This window comes from Phycodurus eques, chromosome 2 (genome assembly GCF_024500275.1).
Source record: "Phycodurus eques isolate BA_2022a chromosome 2, UOR_Pequ_1.1, whole genome shotgun sequence".
In the NCBI taxonomy this organism is placed as follows: Eukaryota; Metazoa; Chordata; class Actinopteri; order Syngnathiformes; family Syngnathidae; genus Phycodurus; species Phycodurus eques.
Window position 1 is genome coordinate 6,194,492 of NC_084526.1, and position 22,332 is coordinate 6,216,823.

Genomic DNA, 22,332 nt, shown 5'->3' on the forward strand with positions numbered 1-22,332 from the left:
GAGTATCTGCAACATTTGCACAATCAACATTGTCCCAGATTATCGTACTAGTCGCTTGAAGTCTCGGCGCCCTTTGCACAATGGTCATTGCACCATACTATTGCAATATTAGTCATTCGAACTGCTCTAAGTGCTAGAGGACTCTGCATCTTTTTGCACAATTGTCACAAAAGAAAATGTACCGGCATTACCAGATAACTAGCATACCTTTATTGCTCAGTCACTGTTTTTTTTTTTGTCAATTTCCTTATGTCTGAAAAGTGTTCTCTGTCACTTGACTGTCTGTTGTCGTACCAGAGCGGCTGCAGTTATCCCATCATTTCTGCCATCATTTCATTTTTTTAAGTGCCCTAAAACACATGCATGCCTTACAGACACATTTTTTGCTTTATTCACTGAAATAACTGAATAAAGAACCTCTTTGTTGACCAGGCTTATTGTGTGTGTGTGTGCGTGCGCATGTGTGCGTGTGTTTGTGCGTGTACATGCGTGCATGTCCGAGCGAGCGAAAGAGAGAGAGAGATTACGGAAGGCACCTTAGAAATCCATGTTTTACAGTTACTTATGACCATAAAATAGAGCTAATGTTGTACAGACAAAAAATAACAAAAACATCTGCAACTTACCGCAAGGTGTCTTCTCAAGTGTCGGCTGGAATATCCAGAGGTAGCCAAATATTGTATTATTCTCAAGTAACAGTACTCAAGTAAGAGTACTGTTACTTTAGAATAATACGACTCAAGTAAAACGTAGTCATCCAAATATTTACTTGAGTAAGAGTAAGAACGTACTCAATGAAAAAACTACTCAATAGAAAAATTCATCAGAGCAAGAACATCAAATAAAATAAAAAAATTGAAAACATATGGGATTCGACACACACCTGCCACCATTTTAATTCTTAACTGCCCAAAAACCAACGACACATGCATTGGGCGCTACAGAAACATATTTGCTTTATTAGCTTAAATGACTTCATGAAGAAGCCATTTGCTGAACAGACTTTGTGATTGTGTGTGCGTGTGTGACACCATAGGATAGGGCTAATTTTGCCGTATCCACAGCCAAAAAACAATAGAAACATCTGCAACTTACCGCAAGGTGTTTTCTCAAGTTAGAAGTGGGCTGAAATATCCAAGTTTGAGCAGTCACAATTTAAGAGCTCCATGATAAAGCTGGGGTGTTTTTTTAGTCTGTAAAATAAACAAGTTCGTGTGGCTGTTTTTCCCCTCCCAAAATTAGTCATTTTGATTGGCTCGCAAAGGCTATGTGTGTGGTCATGTGACTGCATTGTGTCGTCTGATTGGTGAAAAATGAATTATTTTGATGGGCTCACAAAGGCTACGTGCGCGGTCATGTGACTGCCTTGTATCGTCTGATTGGTGAATTGGAGTAAAATGACATTAGTGTTCCCGTTTGATTGGCGCAACGGCCACCCTATGCGGAAGTCGAAGATGGAGTCTAAAAATAGACGCGCACACGCAAGAATGAATAAATAAAAGTAGCGAATGGCATGTTGATCATTGTAATAGAGTAAAAGTATCGATCCTTCTTCTCATAAATATTCAAGTAAAAGTAAAAAGTATGGTGCATTTAAAGTACTCTGACAAGTACAGTTTATTGAAAATGTTACTTTAGTAAATGTAATGGAGTAAATGTAATGCGTTACTACCCACCTCTGTAAATATCCAAGTTTGGGAGGTCACAATTTAAGAATATGCTGCATGAAAAAAGCTATTGTATTTTGGAGTTTGTAATGTAAAATGTAACAATGTAAAAGTCGTGCAGCTGGTTTTTTCCCCCCAATACGAGTCACTATGATTGGCCTGCGAAGGCTTTGTGTGCGGTCATGTGACTGCCTTGTACTGTTTGATTGGTGAACTGGAGTCAAACGATGCGAGTGATCACATTGGATTGGCTCAACGGCGCCCTTTGCGGAAGTAGAAGGTGAAGTCTAAAAATAGATTGTGCATGTAATAATTGACAAATAGCATATAGATCACTCAAATTGAGCAGAAATACCGTTTCTTTTAACATAAATACTCAAGTAAAAAGCATTAAAACTATTTTGACAAGTACAATTTGTCAATCATGCTACTTGAGTAAATGTAACAGAGTAAATGTCGTGCGTTCCTACCCACCTCTGGCAAGAAGTAAACATTTATGGTTGGACTATAACATGGAAGCGACTGCGCTGTGGTGGTAAGAATATACATTAGCCGATGATGTTTCATTTCTCAGATTTCAGAGTATATCTATTCAAAATATTTCAGGCAGAAACACATAGCCATGATAGATAAAAGAATTGACCTGACAGTCACCCAAACTTAAAATACTGTAATTTCTTCTCAGTCTGATTTTCTTGTATCTTCAAACTGACAGTCAATACTTCATCTTTTTCCTTCACTCAGCCTGTAAAAATGGTGGCAAATTTACCTAACGCTCGTTTTAGGCATGCCTCAGGCTCTTGAACCCCAAGCAGCAATAAAGCAAGGTAAACAACATGGTGGCTTATGTGACTGATGATGTGCCAATACGGCCACACACAAACAAGTTGCAGTCAAGGCTGTGAGAGAGTTTGTGGAGTTCTGAAGAAAATAAAAGAGACCAATAATCCAATACAGCACAGGAGACTGAATTTTATTCGTAAGATTAACTTTTTACGCTTTAGGTTCTGTAAAAAAAAGTGACAAAGCAGCAGCCTTAAAAATATCTGCTCTTGAAATTAAATGTGAGGATCTACAAGGACAGGAACCCATTTGCTCCAAATCAAAAACACATGCATGCAAAGATGTTTGGTAATTTCTCAGAATAATACATGTTGATTTCTCCTTCATCTATCCATCCATTTACTTCCACTTATCCGCAGGGCAGCAGCTTAAGCAGGGAAGCCAAGTCTTCCCTCTCCCAGCCACTTCGTCCAACTCTTCCGGGGGATCCTGAGGCATTCCCAGGTCAGCTGGGAGACATAGTCTCTCCAGCGTGTCCTGGGTCGTCTCTGGGATCTCCTCCCGGTGGTCACCAGGGAGGCGTCTGGGGGGCATCCTAACCAGATGCCCAAGCCACCTCATCTGGCTCCTCTGTCTGCGAAGAGCAGCGGCTCGACTCAGCGCCCCTCCCGAATGACCAAGCTTCTCCCCCTATCTCTAAGGGAGAGCCCGAGAACCCTGCAGAGGAACTCCAGTGCTGCTAAATGTTACGCAACGTCCGTATTTTTTTACGGGAATCCCTGAACGCTGACTTGTGACAGCCATAACACCGATTGTTACGAATATTGTAGCATCCGATATTACAGCTGACGAAAATTTCATTTAAAAAAAAAATTTAAATTTTCAATTAATTCGATGAAATAAACACTATATTGCTTTTTTTTTTAAAAAAGAGAAAAGAAATCTGCTTGGGGGCACGCTATTTTATTATGCCTTCCCCCCCAGGTGCCAAGTGGCGGAGGTGAAATTTCTCATTGCGTCCGATGTCAACGCATTATAAGTCACTAATCATCGCCTCCCTGGTAGCGAATAAGCTACACTTCTAACCATGCTTCTTACACGTATCGTTTACGTTATCATGACAGGAGGGCAAGGAGTGGGTCCGAAAAGATGGAAAAGCATGATGCTAATTGCTACGCTATCGTGTCATGAAGGAGCAAAACACTGAAATAAGTGATTGGGTGACACAATACATTTGTCACATACAGTAGCAGTAAGTAAACACATTTGAACAACAAAATAACAAGTCAATTAATATGCATATTTAGATATAAATGTAAAAAGATTTGTGGCCTCTGAACCAGAAATGAATTAAATACGTCCCTGGAGATGTCATCTGAGAACGGGGTCAGGTTAAAGTATATTATTATTAAAATTCAATATTTGTAATATAAGATAACCGTTATTAGTCCCATAATGAGGAAATTTCCATCATATCAGTAGCAATAGGGGATATCATAAATATATGTATATAATATAAATAGCATGCAAGAAAAGACATCTACACTAAGTAAATTCACAAACTTGGAAATGTAAACTATTGTCCATGCATAAACTATACAATTCAATTCATCAGCAAGTTATTTGTTTGTTTGTAAAATAGAGGGCTGACTTTTAATTGACTTTTGACATGTGATAAATCTGATTTAATAGACTTGGGACGTTGAAAACTCATATACTTTGATTCAGGCTGCAACTGCGTCCACCATTACAAGGTTGATGCAATAAAAACATTAAATAACAAATATTGAAGCCATACTTTATTATCAATTCAATCAAATTGTTTATTTTTCTATTATGGAGTAATGATTATGTTGTGCAATTGGACAGTATGCAGTATTATTTTTATCCTGTTACATAATATACTGCAATAACTGTCCTGTGGTAATGTTCTTGACAAAATGTTTAAAATATGGAAATCCAGACAAATTTGGGCAAATTGTTCTGGAATTTCTATCGGTTGGCAGCTCTGAAACACATTTCGGCCACTTGTATCTGCGATCTTGTTGTTTCAAGTCACGACCCACAGCTCGTGACCATAGAGGATGGTAGGAACGTAGATCAATCAGTAAAATTGAGAGCTTTGCTTTTTGGCTCAGCTCCTTCTTCACCACGACAAACCGATACAGAGTCTTGCCACATGACGTTTATGAGTTAAATGTTGCTGTCATATTTTGCTGGTCATTTCTTTTAAGGATTGCAGTATTTTTTTTTTATCTTGGAGTTGAATGTGTGTTGGTTAAGTAGGGAGTCAGTGTGTAGGAAATGATCACATAACTCGCATGCGGGTTATTTCTTTTACCAGATGAAGCCCCATGTAACATATCCAACACAGACTTGACTGCCCCAAAGCAGAAAATGTTTTTGGGGACCTCATGCACTGTTGCAGTGAAAGGCACATAATGCAGCCAGACCTGGAGCAAACAACCTAGTTTTGAACTCACCGCTGGAGCAGTCCAGTCCTCCCCAGCCAGGCTCACATTGACAGGTGTCAGGAGAGACACACCGACCATGGGCACACTCCTCAGTACACAAAGCTGAGAATAAAAAAAAGAATAAAAAGGATGTTAATAACAAGCGGTTATCATACTCGTCTTACTCTAAGAACTAAGACCCTGTTGATCTGCTTTTACTGCACCATGACAATCACTGACATCATAATATGTTGCTTGCTGCATCTAAATTAAATGATCTGCATGTTAAACATTTGTTAATGTGTATTTTGGGGGAATCATATCAACCCATATGACATAAAAAAAATAAATTGTGATCTAGTCTCAAATCTTTTTACTATAATTACTGTATCTTAGTTAATCAGAAATTGTACCAGTTCTCTCTCAAATCATATCCAATTTTGTTTATGACACAATTAACATAAATAACATAAATCTGAAATGCAGAATGTAATAGGAAAAAAATAAAAGAAACAGGTTCTGACGTTTCTGTCCATGATGATGTCATTTTTGTGGTTACATTTTAATTTGTTAAGCATTCATTCAGAAGTTCTTCAGGAGCCAAGGGAATAATGATCCAAATTCTATGGAACATACAGTATGTGGAAGGAGCTGAAACATGCAGTCTCAAGAAGGCACCCTTCAAACCTCTGACAGCTGGAGCAGTTTATTCATAAGGAGTGGGCAGGTGGACAAGTCTCATTGAGAGTTACGGAAATCGTGTGATTGCAGTGATTGTCTCAAAATGTTGTCCAAAAGACTACAACATACAGTACCATCATTTATGTCCAGGGTGATTTCATTAATTAGTTTTTTTCAAATTGAAGGACCATCAAACTGATTTTTGTTATTTCATTTGGAGTACCATAATATTCTGTCTATTGATGCCACAGGTATTTAAGCCACAACCACTATTTAAGAAACAACACTTTTTCCATAAGTAAGCCACTTTGGTTATAAGCCGCACATTTTACACATACTGTGCTGCCCACGGTCGTGTGCACACCTTTGCCTGATGATGGCAGTAGTCTGACAAAGGTAGAGGTGATTGATGTCAAGAAGTAGACAGTCATCAAACAAAAGTAATAGCTGGTAATTTGTGTATCAGTCGTCCTTTTCATTTTCACGAATCATTTGATCAATCGTGTTCATGGTCCTGACTGATTGTGAGTTAAAAAGAAGCTCAGAACAGACGAGACCGTGGTGCTCAGGAAAATCCACAAATAAGATGAATCTTCGAATAAATGCAAGGGTTTAAGCTCAGGGGAAAGTCCCTTGCGTAGTCAAAATTTTATGGTATTTAAAAAATATATATATTACAGATCAGTTTGTCAGTTTCAAGTTATTTCATAGTGCTGAACCTTAATGAGTTATTATGTTGCCAAATTTAATATATGACATTTATTTTCCTCCTCAACATTCAACAAATTCACCATAATGACAATGTGGCACATTTTGGGTGAATATTTTGGCTAATGCAGGTCTCTACACTAACTTTTGCACTGGTACCCAATGTTGGGAAAGTTCATTTTCTGCGCATACTAGTTCAAAGTTCAGTTCACCATGCTAAAAATGAAGTAGTTCATAGTTCTTTTTTCTCAATATGTTGCTGACAGGTCATTCCCCTTAAAATACTGGCATTTAATTTCATTTCCCCATTGTTGCCACCCATTCAGTCCACATTAGTAGCCAGATGCAATTTTCACCCTAAAATGTCAAAAACATAAAAAACTCGTTGCTTGAAAGGTGCTTTTTAAAATGAGGAATTGTTTTCTTAATGTGCAAATAAAAACACTCAACACAGTATGACAGGAACGAAGGTGAAAGGACATTGAGAACTTTGCATTCCTAGCAGCTCTGGCTGACTATATTAACAAAATATTCTGTTTTTTCTATTCTTATATGACAAAGCAAAATAAATTCCATATCATGACAGTGTGATCGTTCTAACTAAAGCGTTCTGATACAAATAATAATTTTCCTAGTAGGCCTAATAAATTTTTACAATTATGTGGAGTATTACAAAAGAAACACCGAAAAACATTCACTTCCATTTACGCAGTGTCCCTGACGCACCTCACGTTCTCACGCAGCTGCGACATACCCGCCATGAATGGCGGCCGAAGCCGCACTGAATCGGTTGCCAAATACAGCATTTATACGCCGACATACAGTATGAAGGCTCGTATATATCTGGAGTGTGTTTCGACGGGAAATTGCGTACAAAACCTGGCACTCTTGACTGAAAATGAACTTTTCTAAAAAAATTTAAATGGGGTAACTATTTCCGTGGACATATTGAAGGCATTTCAATTCAGCTACTGTTAAGTATACTGTATGCAAAAAGACTTCTCTAGCAAAGTAGAGATAATGTTACATACTGTATATCTGTGTAAATTGTTACTTTGTTTTAAGTTGAGCAAACACCTGATTGTGCTTTAAATGTTTCTAAAGCTTAATTAGCGTCCACCTGGAGTAAATGCAGTTGATTAGACATGATTTGGAAAGGCACACCTTTACATTAAAGGTAAAATAGTTGACAGTGCATACCAGAGCAGACACCAATCATGAAGTCAAAGTAATTGTATGTAGACCCCGGAGACAGGATTGTCCCAAGCACAGATCTCAGGAAGGGTACAGAAAATGCTCTGCTGCTTTCAAGGTCCCAATGAACACAGTGGCCTCCATCATTCGTGAATGGAAGAAGTTCAGATTTTTCCTTGAACTGGCTGCTCGTCTAAATTAAGTGATCAGGGGAGAAGGGCCCCCCTTCCTGGAAGCCGTCACCTTATCGTGGTGGAGGGGTTTGTGTGTCCCAATTATCCTCCGAGCTAAGTTGTCTGGGGCTTCACGCCCCTGGGAGGGTCACCCATGGCAAACAGGTCCTAGGTGAGGGATCAGACAAAGCACGGCTAAAAGACCCCTATGATGAAAAATATTAATGGATTTAGGTTTTCCTTGCCCGGATCGGAGTCACCGGGGCCCCCCTCTGGAGGCAGGCCTGGAGGTCGGGCTTGAAGGGGAGCGCCTGGTGGCCGGGCCTGCACCCATGGGGCCCTTTTGGGCACAGCCCAAAAGGATAACGCGGGTTCCCCTTCCCATGGGCTCACCACTTGTGGGAGGGGCCATATGGGTTGGGGGCAGTGTGAGTTGGGCAGTGGCCGAAGGCAAGGACCTTGGCGATCCGATCCCCGGCTACAGATCCCCTGGCTCTAGGGACGTGGAATTTCACCTCTCTGGCGGGGAAGGAGCCCGAGATGGTGTGTGAGGTCGAGAAGTTCCGACTAGATATAGTGGGGCTCGCCTCCATACACGGCTTGGGCTCTGGTACCAGTCCTCTTGAGAGGAGTTGGATTCTCTTCCACTCTGGAGTTGCCCACGGTGAGAGGCGCCGAGCAGGTGTGGGTATACTTATTGCCCCCCGGGTCGGCGCCTGTACGTTGGGGTTCACCTCGGTGGACGAGAGGGTAGCATCGTTCTGCTGGGGGACTTCAAACTTAAGAGTGAGACCGGGAATGGCGTGATTGGGAAGAACGGCCCCCCGACTTTTGGACTTTTGTGCTCATCACGGATTTTCCATAACGAACACCATGTTCAAGCATAAGGGTGGCCACACGTTCACTTGGCACCAGGACTCCCTAGGTCGCAGTTCGATGATCAACTTTGTCAGCTTGTCATCGGACTTTCGGCCGCATGTCTTGGACACATGGGTGAAGAGAGGGGCGGAGCTATCAACTGATCACCACCTGGTGGTGAGTTGGCTCCGATGTTGGGGGAAGATGGCGGTCTGACCTGGGAGGCCCAAACGTATTGTGAGGGTCTGCTGGGAACGTCTGGCAGAATCCCCTGTCAGAAGGAGTTTTAACTCCCACCTCCAGCAGAACTTCACCCACATCTCGCGTAAGGTGGGGGACATTGAGTCCGAGTGGACCATGTTCTGCGCCTCCATTCCCGAGGTGGCCAACCGGAGTTGTGGCCGTAAGGTGGTCGGTCGGTGCCTGTCGTGGCGGCAATCCCCGAACCCGTTGGTGGACACCAACGGTGAGGGATGCCGTCAAGCTGAAGAAGGAGTCCTATCAAGCCTTTTTGGCCTGTGGGACTCCTGAGGCAGCTGATGGGTACCGGCTGGCCAAGCGGAATGCAGCTTTCATGGTTGCTGAATGAAAAACTCGGGCATCGTAGGACTTCGGTGAGGTCATGGAGAAAGACTTCCAGATGGCTTTGAGGAAATTCTGGTCCACCAACCGGCGTCTCAGGAGGGGGAAGCAGAGCAGGTTGAACATGATTTGCAAATCATTGTATTCTGTTTTCCTTCGGTTTAACACAATGTCCCAACTTCATTGGAAGACGGGTTGTATTTGAATAATGAAAAAAAGAAAGGATTAAAGGAAGACAAGCAACAACAACAGCATTTTCAATCAGATGAACCCGCTGATAGAGATGGTGATCCAACAGATGATATGGCAGGTGCTGAGCGCCTTGCCCAAAATGGGTGACCTTTCTATCAGATACTTATGGGAAAAGCTACTATGTCATTTTGATGTTCGAAACCTTTTTCCCCACTGAAGTATAAAGCAGATAACGACTGCAAAAAAAAACAGCTGCATGGGTCCAAGGACACCCTCATCTTTTTTTGGCCAGGGTGGAACTGCCTCCTGGTGACAGTCAGCATTGGGGAAGGGCAACTGACGGAGACCGTGGAGCAGCGCTCCATGTTCTGTGAGCCAATAGAGGAGGAGCTGGATGAAGAGGAAAAAGAGCTGATTTTGGCACCAATAAAGTTGGTCGGTTGCTGACAATCTGAGGAGATAGTAGATATTGGGAGATACATGGTATACTCGGAATGCAAAATTTATTTAAAAAAATAAATAAATCATAGTATACATTAAACTTTTTGAATGGTCTTTAGTACACAGAGTTGAGTCGTCTTTTCCTTTCAGCTTGCCCCTTTAGGGGTCGCCACAGCACGTCATCCTTTTCCATGTAAGCCTATCTCCTGCCTTCTCCTCTCGAACACCAACTGCCCTCATGTCTTCCCTCACGACAACCATCAACCTTCTCTTTGGTCTTCCTCTAGCTCTCTTGCCTGGCAGCTCCATCCTCATCATCCTTCTACCAATATACTCACTATTTCTCCTCTGGACGTGTCCAACCCATCAAAGTCTGCTCTCTCTAACTTTGTCTCCAAAACATCGAACCTTGACTGTCCCTCTGATGAGCTCATTTCTAATTTTATCCAACCTGGTCTCTCCAAGAGCGAACCTCAACATCTTCATTTCCGCCACCTCCAGCTCTGCTTCCTGTTGTCTCTTTAGTGCCACTGTCTCTAATCCGTACATCATGGCTGGCCTCACCACTGTTTTATAAACTTTGCCCTTCATCCGAGCAGAGACTCTTCTGTCACATAACACACCTGACACCTTCCCCCACCCGTTCCAACCTACATGGACCCGTTTCTTCACATCCTGACCACACTTACCATTGGTCTGGACGGTTGACCCCAAGTATTTAAAGTCCTCCACCCTTGCTATCTCTTCTCCCTGTAGCCTCACTCTTCCCCCACCACCCCTCTCGTTCATGCATATTCTGTTTTACTTCGGCTAATCTTCATTCCTCTGCTTTCCAGTGCATGCCTCCATCTTTCTAACTGTTCCTCCACCTGCTCCCTGCTTTCACTGCAGATCACAATGTCATCTGCAAACATCATGGTGCATGGGGATTCCAGTCTAACCTCATCTGTCAGCCTATCAATCACCACTGCAAACAGGAAGGGGCTCAGGGCTGATCCCTGATGCAGTCCCACCTCCACCTTAAATTTGTCTGTCACACCTACAGCACACCTCACCACTGTTCTGCTGCCCTCGTACATGTCCTATATTATTCTGTCATACTTCTCTGCCACTCCAGACCTCCGCATGCAGTACCACAGTTCCTCTCTGGGTACTCTGTTATAGGCTTTCTCTGGATCTACAAAGATACAATGTAGCTCCTTCTGACCTTCTCTGTACTTTTCCATCAACATCCTCAAAGCAAATAATGCATCTGTAGTACTCTTTCTAGGCATGAAACCATACGGTTGCTCACAAATACTCACTTCTGTCCTGAGTCTAGCATCCACTACTCTTTCCCATAACTTCATTGTGTGGCTCATCAACTTTATTCCTCTATAGTTCCTACAGCTCTGCACATTACCCTTGTTCTTAAAAATGGGCACGAGCACACTTTTCCTCCATTCCTCAGGCATCTTCTCACGCACTAGAATTCTATTGAACAAGCTGGTCAAAAACTCCACAGCCACCTCTCCTGGATGCTTCCATACCGCCACAGGAATGTCATCAGGACCAACTGACTTTCTATTTTTCATCCTCTTTAATGCCTTTCTAACTTCCCCCTTACTAATCATTGCCACTTCCTGGTTCACCACACTTGCCTCGTCTACTTTCCCTTCTCTCTCATTTTCCTCATTCATCAACTCTTCAAAGTATTCTTTCCATCTATCCAGCACACTACTGTCACCAGTCAACATATTTTCATCTCTATCCTTAATCACCCTAACCTGCTGCAAATCCTTCCCAGCTCTATCCCTCTGTCTGGCCAACCTGTGTAGATTATTTTCTCCTTCTTTAGTGTCCAACCTGGCATACTTGACATCATATGCCGCTTGTTTGGGCTTTGCCACCTCTACCTTTGCCCTATGTCGCATCTCAATGTATTATTTCGCCTCTCCTCGGTCCTCTCAGTGTCCCACTTCTTCTTACTAACCTAACCTTTTTCCTTGTATGATTTCCTGTACTGTGAGGTTCACCACCAAGTCTCCTTCTCTCCTTTCCTGCCAGAAGATACACCAAGTACTCTCCTGCCTGCCTCTCTGATCCCCTTGGCTGCAGTGGTGCAGTCTTCTGGAAGCTCCTCCTGTCCACCGAGAGCCTGTCTCACCACTTCCCGAAAAGCTCCATAACAATCGTCCTGTCTCACCACTTCCCCCTCGTCCTGTCTCAGCTTCCACCACATGGTTCTCTGCTCTGTCTTTGTCTTCCTAATCTTCCTCCCCACCACCAGAGTCAATTTAAACACCACCATCCCATGCTGTCTAGCCACACTCTCCCCTACTATTACCTTACAGTCGGTAACCTCCTTCAGATTACATTATCTGCACAAAATGTAATCCACCTGCGTGCTTCTACCTCCGCTCTTGTAGGTCAATTTATGTTCCTGCCTCTTCTGGGAAAAAAAGTGTTTACTACAGCCATTTGCATCCTTTTTGCAATGTCTACCACCATCTGTCCCACCAAGTTGTATTGGCTTACATGTACCATTTACCAGCCTGTTAGTAGAAAGGTCAAGATGATATACATAAGTGGTTTATAAACATTATTACATGACTGTCCAATTCAACTCACTGTGTCACGTGATAAATTAACAAAGATCAGGTTATGCTGCCTAATGTGGTTACAAAAGAAAGAAAAAGTGTCATTAATAACCTCTGTTAATGCGCGTTTTCAAAAAACGTCCAGTGAAACAGCAAACAAACAACAAATTGGTCCGAGAGTGCATTCACTTGTATTTTGAAATCTATCCCACCACTTCCAGAGCCTGAGAGTGCATGTGCTTTTATTTTTAAATCTATCCCACCACTTCCTGAGTCTGATGGTGCATGTGGATCTGACAGTGAACGGCTACAGCCAGACTCTATTGCATTCTGTCAGACTGACTAGACTGTCAAGTCTAGGGTCTGTCTGTGGAAAGAGGAGAACCTCCCAGATGGACAACCATCTCTGCAGCAATCCATCAATCAGGCCTGTATGGTAGAGTGGTCAGACGGAAGCCACTCATTAGTAAAAGGCTCATGGCAGCCCGTCTGGAATTTGCCCAAAGACACCTAAAGGAGTCTCAGCTCATCCATTGCACACAAAATTCTCTAGTCTGATATGACAAACACTGAAATTTTTGGCATGATGTCAGATACCTTATTCAGAGGAAACCAGGCACTGCTCATCACCTGGCCAATACCATGCCTATAGTAGCATGGTGGTAGTAACATAATGTTGTGTGGATGTTTGTCAGTGGCTGAAACTGGGAGATTAGTCAGGATTCAGAGAAAGATGAATGCAGCTATGTACACAGACATCCTGGATGAAAACCCACTTTAGTATTCACCTAACACTGGGGCAATGGTTCATCTTTCAGTAGGACGCCAACCCTAAGCACACAGATATTAAAGGAGTGGCTTCAGGACAATTTTGTGAATGAATCCCATTGCGTATCTCTGGAGACATCCGAAAATGGTTGTGTACCGACGCTCCGTATCCAATCTAATGACACTTTAAAGGTGCTGCAAAGAGGACTGCGTGAAACTGTTACATATTCACATGGATTTATGGCTGTAATTGCGACCAAAGGTGCATCAACAAAACATAGATGAAAAGCTGTGAATTTGTATGTATGTGAAAGTTCTTCTTCTTTTTAATAAAATACATTTGCAAATATTTTCCCCAAAAAATGTTTCATGCCGTCATTATGAGGTGTTACGTTATTTTGAGTAAAAATTAATTTATTCCATTTTGGAATAAGGATGTGAATAGCTTACAGATACACTGTAGTTTTTCTTTTTTTTCTTTTTTTTCCCCCACTCCACAGTTAAGATTCTAGGCAAAGCGGGGACTTTTTGACCCATTTCACAATCTGAGCCATTTTTTTTCTGTTCAAACCATGACAAATACGCCATAAATACTCAATAAAAACACAACAAAAATAAACTATTCCTTCTTCGTAATAACTAATAACAATAATAACTTCATTTGTATCGCACCGTTAAAAACATATGTTCACAAAGTGCTTTGACAGACAGAATAAAACAGTACACACCAAACATCACGATCGCATATCATGGAAAAACAAAACAACAAAAAACTGCGAATCCCCAGGCAATGATGCTCCAAGCAATGTAAGAACTCAGCTTGCCCAACTGAGACCAAGATGATAGATGTAGGATGAAACGATTGAGAGGTAAATACATCTAAAAACCCATAAAAACTACATGATAAAAAAAATCCATTAAGAAATGAATTAATAGTTAAGTACATCTAAAAACAAAAACAATAAGGTAATTAAAGTCCATTAATAAATGAAAGAATAAAAATGGATATACACAATAAAATGAAAAGAAAAAAATATTAAATATTAAGAAGTGATTTAAAAGATGCCACGAAACTTGCATGTCTCAGATCCTCAGGCAGGTCTTCCCAAACTCGAGGCGCTCTAATGGAGAATATTCAATCATAGATTCAGATGTGTAAGTTACCCATCCCATTGGCACTAACACAGCCCCATACCATCACAGATGCTGGCTTTTGAACTTTGCGTCCATAACAGTCCGGATGGATCTTTTCCTCTTTGGCCCGGAGGACACGACGTCCACAATTTCCAAAAACAATTTGAAATGTGGACTCGTCGGACCACAGAACAATTTTTCCACTTTGCATCAGTCCATCTGAGATTAGCTCGGGCCCAGAGAAGCCGGCAGCGTTTCTGGATGTTGTTGATAAATGACTTTTGCTTTGCATAGTCGAGTTTCAAGTTGCACTTACGGATGTCGCGCCGAACTGTATTTACTGACATTGGTTTTCTGAAGTGTTCCTGAGCCCATGTGGTGATATCCTTTACACATTGATGTCGGTTTTTGATGCAGCGAGGGATCGAAAGTCACGGGCATTCAATGTTGGTTTTCGGCCTTGCCGCTTACATGCAGTGATTTCTCCAGATTCTCTGAACCTTTTGATGATATTATGGACCGTAGATGATGAAATCCCCAAACTCCTTGCAATTGTACGTTGAGGAACATTGTCCTTAAACTGTCCAACTATTTTCTCACGCACTCGCCTCACGCACTCGTGAACCTCACCTCATCTTTGCTTGTGAATGACTGAGCAATTCAGGGAAACTCCTTTTATTCCCAATCATGGCACCCACCTGTTCCCAATTAGCCTGTTCACCTGTGGGATGTTCCAAGCAGGTGTTTGATGAGCATTCCTCAACTTTCTCACTCTTTTTTGCCACCTGTCCCAGCTTTTTTGGAACGTGTTGCAGCCATAAAATTCTAAGTTAATGATTATTTACTAAAAACAATAAAGTTTATCAGTTTGAACATTAAATATCTTGTCTTTGTAGTGTATTCAATAAAATGTAGGTTGAACATGATTTGCAAGTCATTGTATTCTGTTTTTATATATGTTTAACACAATGTCCCAACTTCATTGGAATTCGGGTTGTAGATGGATAGATGAAAACATTAAACACACCGGAATACACTGGCAACAAATTGCAAAATGTCGTAGTAGTTGGCAACGTGAAGAAGAGGCCTTCATGCTGCAGTGGATAGATAATGGCTGATGATGATGATGATATAGAGAGAGAGAGAGAGAGAGAGAGAGAGAGAGAGAGAGAGAGAGAGAGAGAGAGAGAGAGAGAGAGAGAGAGAGAGAGAGAGAGAGAGAGAGAAAGAGAGAGAGAGAGAGAAGAGGCACATATTTGATATATAGAAGAGGCACATATTTGCACACCTCCTTGCACAGCCTCTCCTCAATCTGTTCCATGTTTTGTATTTTAAAGATGGCGGTATTGAGGGGAAAGCTGAGTACGTCATCACAGCATGTGATTAAAACGGAAACAACAAAACATTTTCCACGCGGTGACAATTTCTGCCGTGTGCGCGTGTGTCGCATAGGGGCTGCAAAGGGGGCCGCTCGACCCAATGTGTCAGTCACGTGATGCAATGCAGGCGCTGTCGGCCGCGCGAGCGCGGGAATATAAAGAGGCCTGGGACCCGAAGATCTTAGACCGTGGGGTGGCTCATATTAATCAGAATCAGCTCAGAATCCGCTTTATTGACAAAGTATGTTACAAGACACACAAAGAATTTGTGTCCGGTAGTTGGAGCCACTCTAGTATAACAACAAACAGCCACGATGACGAAATATACATTTAGGACATATAATGGCAATTGTGCAAATGATGCAGAGTCCTTCAGCAATTTAGAGCAGTTTAAAGTGACTAATAGTGCAATGATCTGGTACAGTGACGATTGTGCAAATGGTGCAGAGAGTTCTCAAACACACAAGTGGTCAGTAGTAATCAACAACAGTATGCAAATAGTGCAACATGATAAAACAGTGAGTGTACGAATAATGTAGAACTGTCCCGACAGAGATGTCCAAAATGTTGCAATGAAACTGTAAGTTACCGTAATTTCTCGTGTATAATACGCACCCATGTATAACACGCAACCCCAAAGTTGACCTCAAAATCCTGGAAAACCCTTCAACCTATGTGTAATGCATTTTTACAATGCATGATTTTGTTTGTATTATCTGTATTTTGTTAGTTTCTTTTAAATAATAATTCTGAAGTTAAGCGCTTTATTTGAACACAATACTTTCTTTTTTTTTTTTACTTGTTCTTATTTTGAAATTCACAGCCTCACTTTTATTTTGTAAATGAGAGAACACACAGTCGTGCGCATATGTTTGATTACCCAGGCAGAATTTGTAAGATGTGTACAATTACTGAAAGAAAACATGAAGGACCAGGCCAAACACATTTAACTTTAATTTAATGGGATTCAAATTAAACTGTCAAAAATTACAGAGAAGCATTATCATTAAACAAAACATAACCATAAAGAAATTAATGATTGTTGTTGTTCAGTCGTCAGTCGTATTTAAAAAAAAATATATATATTTCACAAATTCTTCCTGGGTATGTAAACTTATGAGCACAATTGTACATATATGCAGTCATATGTCACTGTCATATGGAATGAAAGTGTAGGCTACACTTTTTTCTTAACCTCTTGGTGGCATACGAGAATGAAAGTGTACAACCGTTTCATAACCTCTAGGGGGCAGTGGCATATTGGGATGAAAGTGTACAGCTTTTTCATAACCTCGAGATGGTGGCATACATTTATAAAATGTGAAAGTCTTTTTCATATTCCCCCTGTACCTATGTATAATGCGCACTATTGACTTTTGTGGTGTAAAAAAATTTGCATTATACATGAGAAATTACGGTAACTGTTGAAGCGGTTAATGGCAAGAGAGAAGAAGCTGTTGGAATGGATGCTCGTTTTAGTTTGCTCAATCGCGCCTACCTGAGGGAAGGAGCTGGAATAGGCGGTGACCAGGTTTTGGAGGGTCCAAGAGGATTTTGTGCGCCCTTGTTTTAGTCCTGGCAGTCTGCAAGGCCTCAAAGATAGATAGGGGGGTAGCGATAATTTTTCCAGCGGCCTTGACTGTCCGTTGCAGTCTGATTTTGACCTGTGTGCCAGCACCAAACCAGACTGTGATGGGTGAACACAGAACCGATTCAATGACTGCTGGGTAGAGCTGCCTCAACAGCTCCTGTGGCAGGTCGTGCATCCTCAGAACCCGGAGGAAGTACATCTCTGCTGGGGCTTTTTGAGGATGGAGTTTGTTTGTCTCCCACTTCAGGTCCTGAGAGACTGTAATTCCCCGGAACTCGAGGGCCTCGACCAGTGACACAGGGCAATTGGAGAGTGTGAGGGGCAGCTGTGGTGAAGGATGTCTCCTGAAGTCCATGATTTTCGCTCCCATCTTGAGCATGTTCAGCTCCAGGTTGTGTTGGCCGCACCACAGCTCCAGCCGTTCTACCTCCTGTCGATATGCAGACTTGTCACCATCTTTGATGAGGCCGATAACTGTGGTAACATCTGCAAACTTCAGAAGTTTGGCAGCCGTATGTGTTGAGGTGCCGTCGTTCGTGTTGAGAGAGAAGAGCAGCAGAGAGAGGACACATCCTTCGGGCACCCTGGTGCTGATGGTGCGTGTGGATGAGGTGGTGTCCCCCAGGTTCACCTGTTGTGTGCTGCCTGACAGGAAGCTGTAAATTCACTGGCTGATGGCAGGAGAGACATTGAGCTGGAGAATCTTTGAAGAGCTGAGTTTGGGAATTATGGTGTTGAACATAGAGCTGAAGTCCACGAACAGGATCCTCGCATAGGTCTCTGTGCCATTGCCATTCCATGATGAAATCCAGTCCATTGTTGATTACATCATCCACATACCTGTTTGCTCAATAGGCAAACTGCAAGGGGTGCAGCAGGACTCCTGTGACGCTCTCGAGGTGGTCCAGCACAAGGAGTTTAAAGGACTTCATGACCACCGATGTCAGGGCGACAGGTCTGTAGTCATTCAGTCCTACAATTGCAGGTTTCTTGGGGACTGGGATGATGGTGGAGTGTTTGAGGCAGGATGGGATTTCACACAGTTTCAAAGATCTATTTAAGATCTGTGTGAAAACTGCAGCGAGGTGGTCTGAGCAGACTTTCAAGCAGGTGGGGGACACACTGTCTGGGCCTGCCGCTTTGTTGATCTTTTTTTGTTTAAAGACACGTTTCACGTCAGGTTCATGGTCAATGGGGTGGATCAGAGGTGTGCTGGTGGTCGTCGGTGGTGTGACTGGGTGGGTGTGGGCGCGCCCCTATCCGCCCTCCTTTCCACTAAAAGGGGGACCATCTGGCCCTGTGGCTAGACGGGGACATTGGTGGGCCCTACGGGTTGGTGGGGGGTGTCTCGCTCTCTTGGGGGGGGGGGTTCTGAGATTGGCAGGGTGCGTGGGGCGGTGGGGGCATGGTGGTTGGACTCAGTGGACCACCCTAGGTCCCTCGGTGTGGGTGATGTCCCGTCCACTGGGCCGCTCTCCGGTGAGCCCTAGGCCCAACCCCGCCTCTCTGGTGGGTGGGGTGTTGTCCTCAGCCCCCATGTTGCAGAAGCAGCAATTACAGGACACTTGTGAAGGTTATTGTGCTTGTGAGACAGTGTCAATTCACTTCCATATGTCTGCAGATACACACTTATTCGCTTGGTGTGGGGCCACTCACTCATTGCGATAAATAACTCATAACTCAAATGACTCAACTATGCGAACCTCCTGGGTATTCCCGCACTTGCACTGTTTCTATAGATGTTTAGAATTTACATAGCCACTCCCACCACACCTCAGTTGTACAGCCGGGTCCACTACCTCAGTCCTGCATGCTTCCCCTCCTGTCCTTGCCTCAGAGAGTGTAGCACTACTGCCCCATACAACACTCAAATATCATGTCATTGTACTAGGCATATGATTTACTTTCCTAATGTTTCTTACAGCTAATGTCCTGTCTTTTGTTGCCTTCTCTTCCTATATTATTTAGTTATCTTTTCACTGTCTTTCACTTTTGTTCTGTCACTCCCCTTTGAAACTTTGTATTGTCTGAATATCCATCAGAATACAATGAAACACAGTGGCAGCTTAAAAAGTCTACTTGTGGCAGAATAAAGGGATAAAGATCCTCCTTTCTGCTTGACCAAACAGCCAAACAGGACAAAAAAAGGTGTGGGTTGTGAAAGTGTCCTTTTCAATTTGCAGTAGAAGGTATTCAAGTCGTCAGCCAGTCCTTTGTTGTTCTCCGCTTGGGGGGGTGGATGTTGGTCAGCGATTGTAATCCTCGCCAAACTGACGTATAGTTGTTTGCAGCCAACTGGTTGCCCAGCTTTGCATAATTTGTCTTTGCGATGTTGATTTCTTGTCAGCTGGTTTCTGTCCTGACTGCAGAGAGCTCTGTCCCCACTCTGATAGGCGTACTCTTTAGTGTGGCGGCGTTGACCAGGTTTGGCAATGAACCACGGCTTGCTGTTATTGAATGGCGAAATGTCTTACTTGTTAGACAAATGTCTTCACAGAAGCTGATGTAGGATGTGACAGTGTCCGTAAATTCATCCAAGCTGCCAGTTGAAGTTTCAAAGACACTCCAATCTGTGCAGTCTAAACAATCTTGAAGTTCCATCTTAACTTCATTGTTCCACTTCTTCACTGTTTCCATCGCAAGCTTCGCATATTTAAATTTGCGCCTGTATGTTTGTATGACGTGGATTCAACAGTGATCAGACGAGCCAAAAGCTACATGAGGAATAGCACGCTATGAGTCCTTTAGAGTAGTCTAGCAGTGGTCTACAATGTTGTTTTCTCTAATGAGACAGTCAATGTGCTGCTTGTATTTAGGGAGTTTTGCAATGTTAAATTCCCCAAGAATAATGACGGGGTAATCTGGGTGCCTTTTTTTTCAAGTTTGTTAACCTGGTCAGCCAGCGTTTGCAGTGCACTGTTCGTGTTCGCCTGGGGGGAAATGTACACACTGGCAAATAGAAATGAAGCAAACTCACGCGGTGATTAAAACCACTTACAGTTCGAGTTGGCCAATTATACATTACTGGTGCACTCACTGTGGTAGTCTCGCCACGCTGCACTATTTCCATATCGGTTGTTGACCAATACTGGCCACACATGCCAGAGTAGCATCTGCACCACTTGCACACTGACTGAGGAGTATCTGCAACATTTGCACAATCGACATTGTCCCAGACTATCGCATTAGTTACTCACTTAAACTGCATACATTCCTTGAAGTCTCGACGCCCCTTGCACAATGGTCACCGGACTCTTGCTATATTAGTCATTCAAACTGCTCTAAGTGCTAGAGGACTGCATCTTTTTGCATAATTGTCAAAAAAAATAGTTATGTGAATTAATTAGAATAAAAGGTTATGTTTCATATGCTGTGGTCTAAATTTTTAAAACATAGTGCAGACAGCTTTATCACAGAGCTGACACAAAATATGACATTTTAATACTAACACGTCAATAAACACGTTCAGTAGTACGAAAATTATATTCACACGTACCTAATCACAATTCCTACTGAACTTACTAAAAGTCGAATGCACTTTTTTATCGCCGTGATCGTAATGCAAGGTGATCTGATACAGCAGACCTACAACGCACCTGGCATCTTCTCGCGCCGACTCTTTCATCATGCCCACAACCATCTCCACACATTTTTTTAAAATTAATATTATTTTTCTCTCCACAACGCTAGCAACGCCGCTCCACTTCTTCTGCATTCAGCGGTTGGCATTATATTTTAGCCCCTTTCTGCTCTGCGAGAGCGAGAGAGAAAAAAGAGGAGTTTTGCACGCCGAAACGAAAGGTTCGTACAATTATCATAAACCATCCCACCTTGCTTACGTGACTGTACTGCGGTACTAAAACGTTCACAATCACATCGTTTTTATTTTTAATCATCCCAAACCAGTCTATGAAACTTAATGTTTGAACAGCTCGCTAAACTGTGAAACTAGCTTACCTGTCTTTGTGAGTTTTGTAGTGACGGATGAAGTTCGACGTCGTTGTTGTTGTTGTTGTGTCTTTAATGCACGAGTTGCAAGCCATCCAGGTTGTCATCCTCTTTTTGGAGACTTCATCGACATAATCCATGACTCCAATTTTTGTTATTTTAGGAGCTCCTTAATGTCATTGTTGTTAGTGTAAGTGACTACGTCACACTGGCAAGTCCGCAACAATGGGTTGCCAGGTTGGCGCAAATGACCCCCCGACCACCACCACCATAAATGTTTTTTTCTTCAAAAAAAAAAGAGGCAGAAGTCTTAATTGGAATACAGATTTCCAACTCTAAACGAGATCATTTGTCAAGTCATGTAGTTCAAGTCAAAGTCAAGTCAAGTATTAAGTATTTGGCATGCAAGCCGCAAGTCATAAAACTGGCAAATTGAGTCGACTCGAGTCAAGTCAATTGACTCGAGTCTCCCCCATCTCTGGTGATCATGCTGATGGTTTTATTTCAGTCGTCATCAGTCAGAATCAGAATCAGAATCAGAATCATCTTTATTTGCCAAGTATGTCCAAAACACAGAAGGAATTTGTCTCCGGTAGTTGGAGCCGCTCTAGGACAAAAGACAGTCAATTTACAGAACACTTTGGAGACATAAATACATTGACAAAAAACAATTGTGCAAAAAGATGCAGAGTCCTCTAGCACTTAGAGCAGTTCGAATGACTAATATTGCAATAGTCCGGTGCAATGACCATTGTGCAAAGGGCGCCGAGACTTCAAGGAGTGTATGCAGTTTAAAGTGACGAGTAGTGCGATCATCTGGGACAATGATGGTTGTGCAAATGTTACAGATACTCCTCAATCCGTGTGCAAATGGAGCAGATGCTACTCTGGCATGAGTGGCCAGTATATGCAAATAGTGCAGCATGGCGAGACAACTACAGTGAGTGCACGAGTAATACATAATTGGCCCTAAAAGAAATGTGACAACGAACTCAAGTTAAACATTTGCCAGCATGTTGTAATGGAATTATAGGTTAGGTGTTTAAGAAGTTGATCGCAAGAGGGAAGACGCTGTTGGAATGTCTACTAGTTCTAGTTTGCATTGATCGGTAGCGCCTACCTGAGGGAAGGAGCGGGAAGAGCTGGTGACCGGGGTGCGGAGGGTCCGAGAGGATTTTGCACGCCTTTGTCTTAGTTCTGG

The 22,332-nt window shown here is 42.6% G+C and overlaps 1 protein-coding gene across 5 annotated transcripts in view; it reads right to left on the reverse strand.

Moving 5' to 3' along the window:
* Positions 1-22,332, reverse strand: part of LOC133395806 (multiple epidermal growth factor-like domains protein 11) — a 246,997-nt gene that overhangs the window by 150,203 nt on the left and 74,462 nt on the right. For all 5 annotated transcript variants that reach the window (XM_061665019.1, XM_061665028.1, XM_061665037.1 and 2 more), the window contains exon 5: positions 4,934-5,026. In XM_061665019.1, coding sequence (XP_061521003.1) covers positions 4,934-5,026 — 93 coding nt within the window. The remainder of the gene's footprint in view (positions 1-4,933; positions 5,027-22,332) is intronic.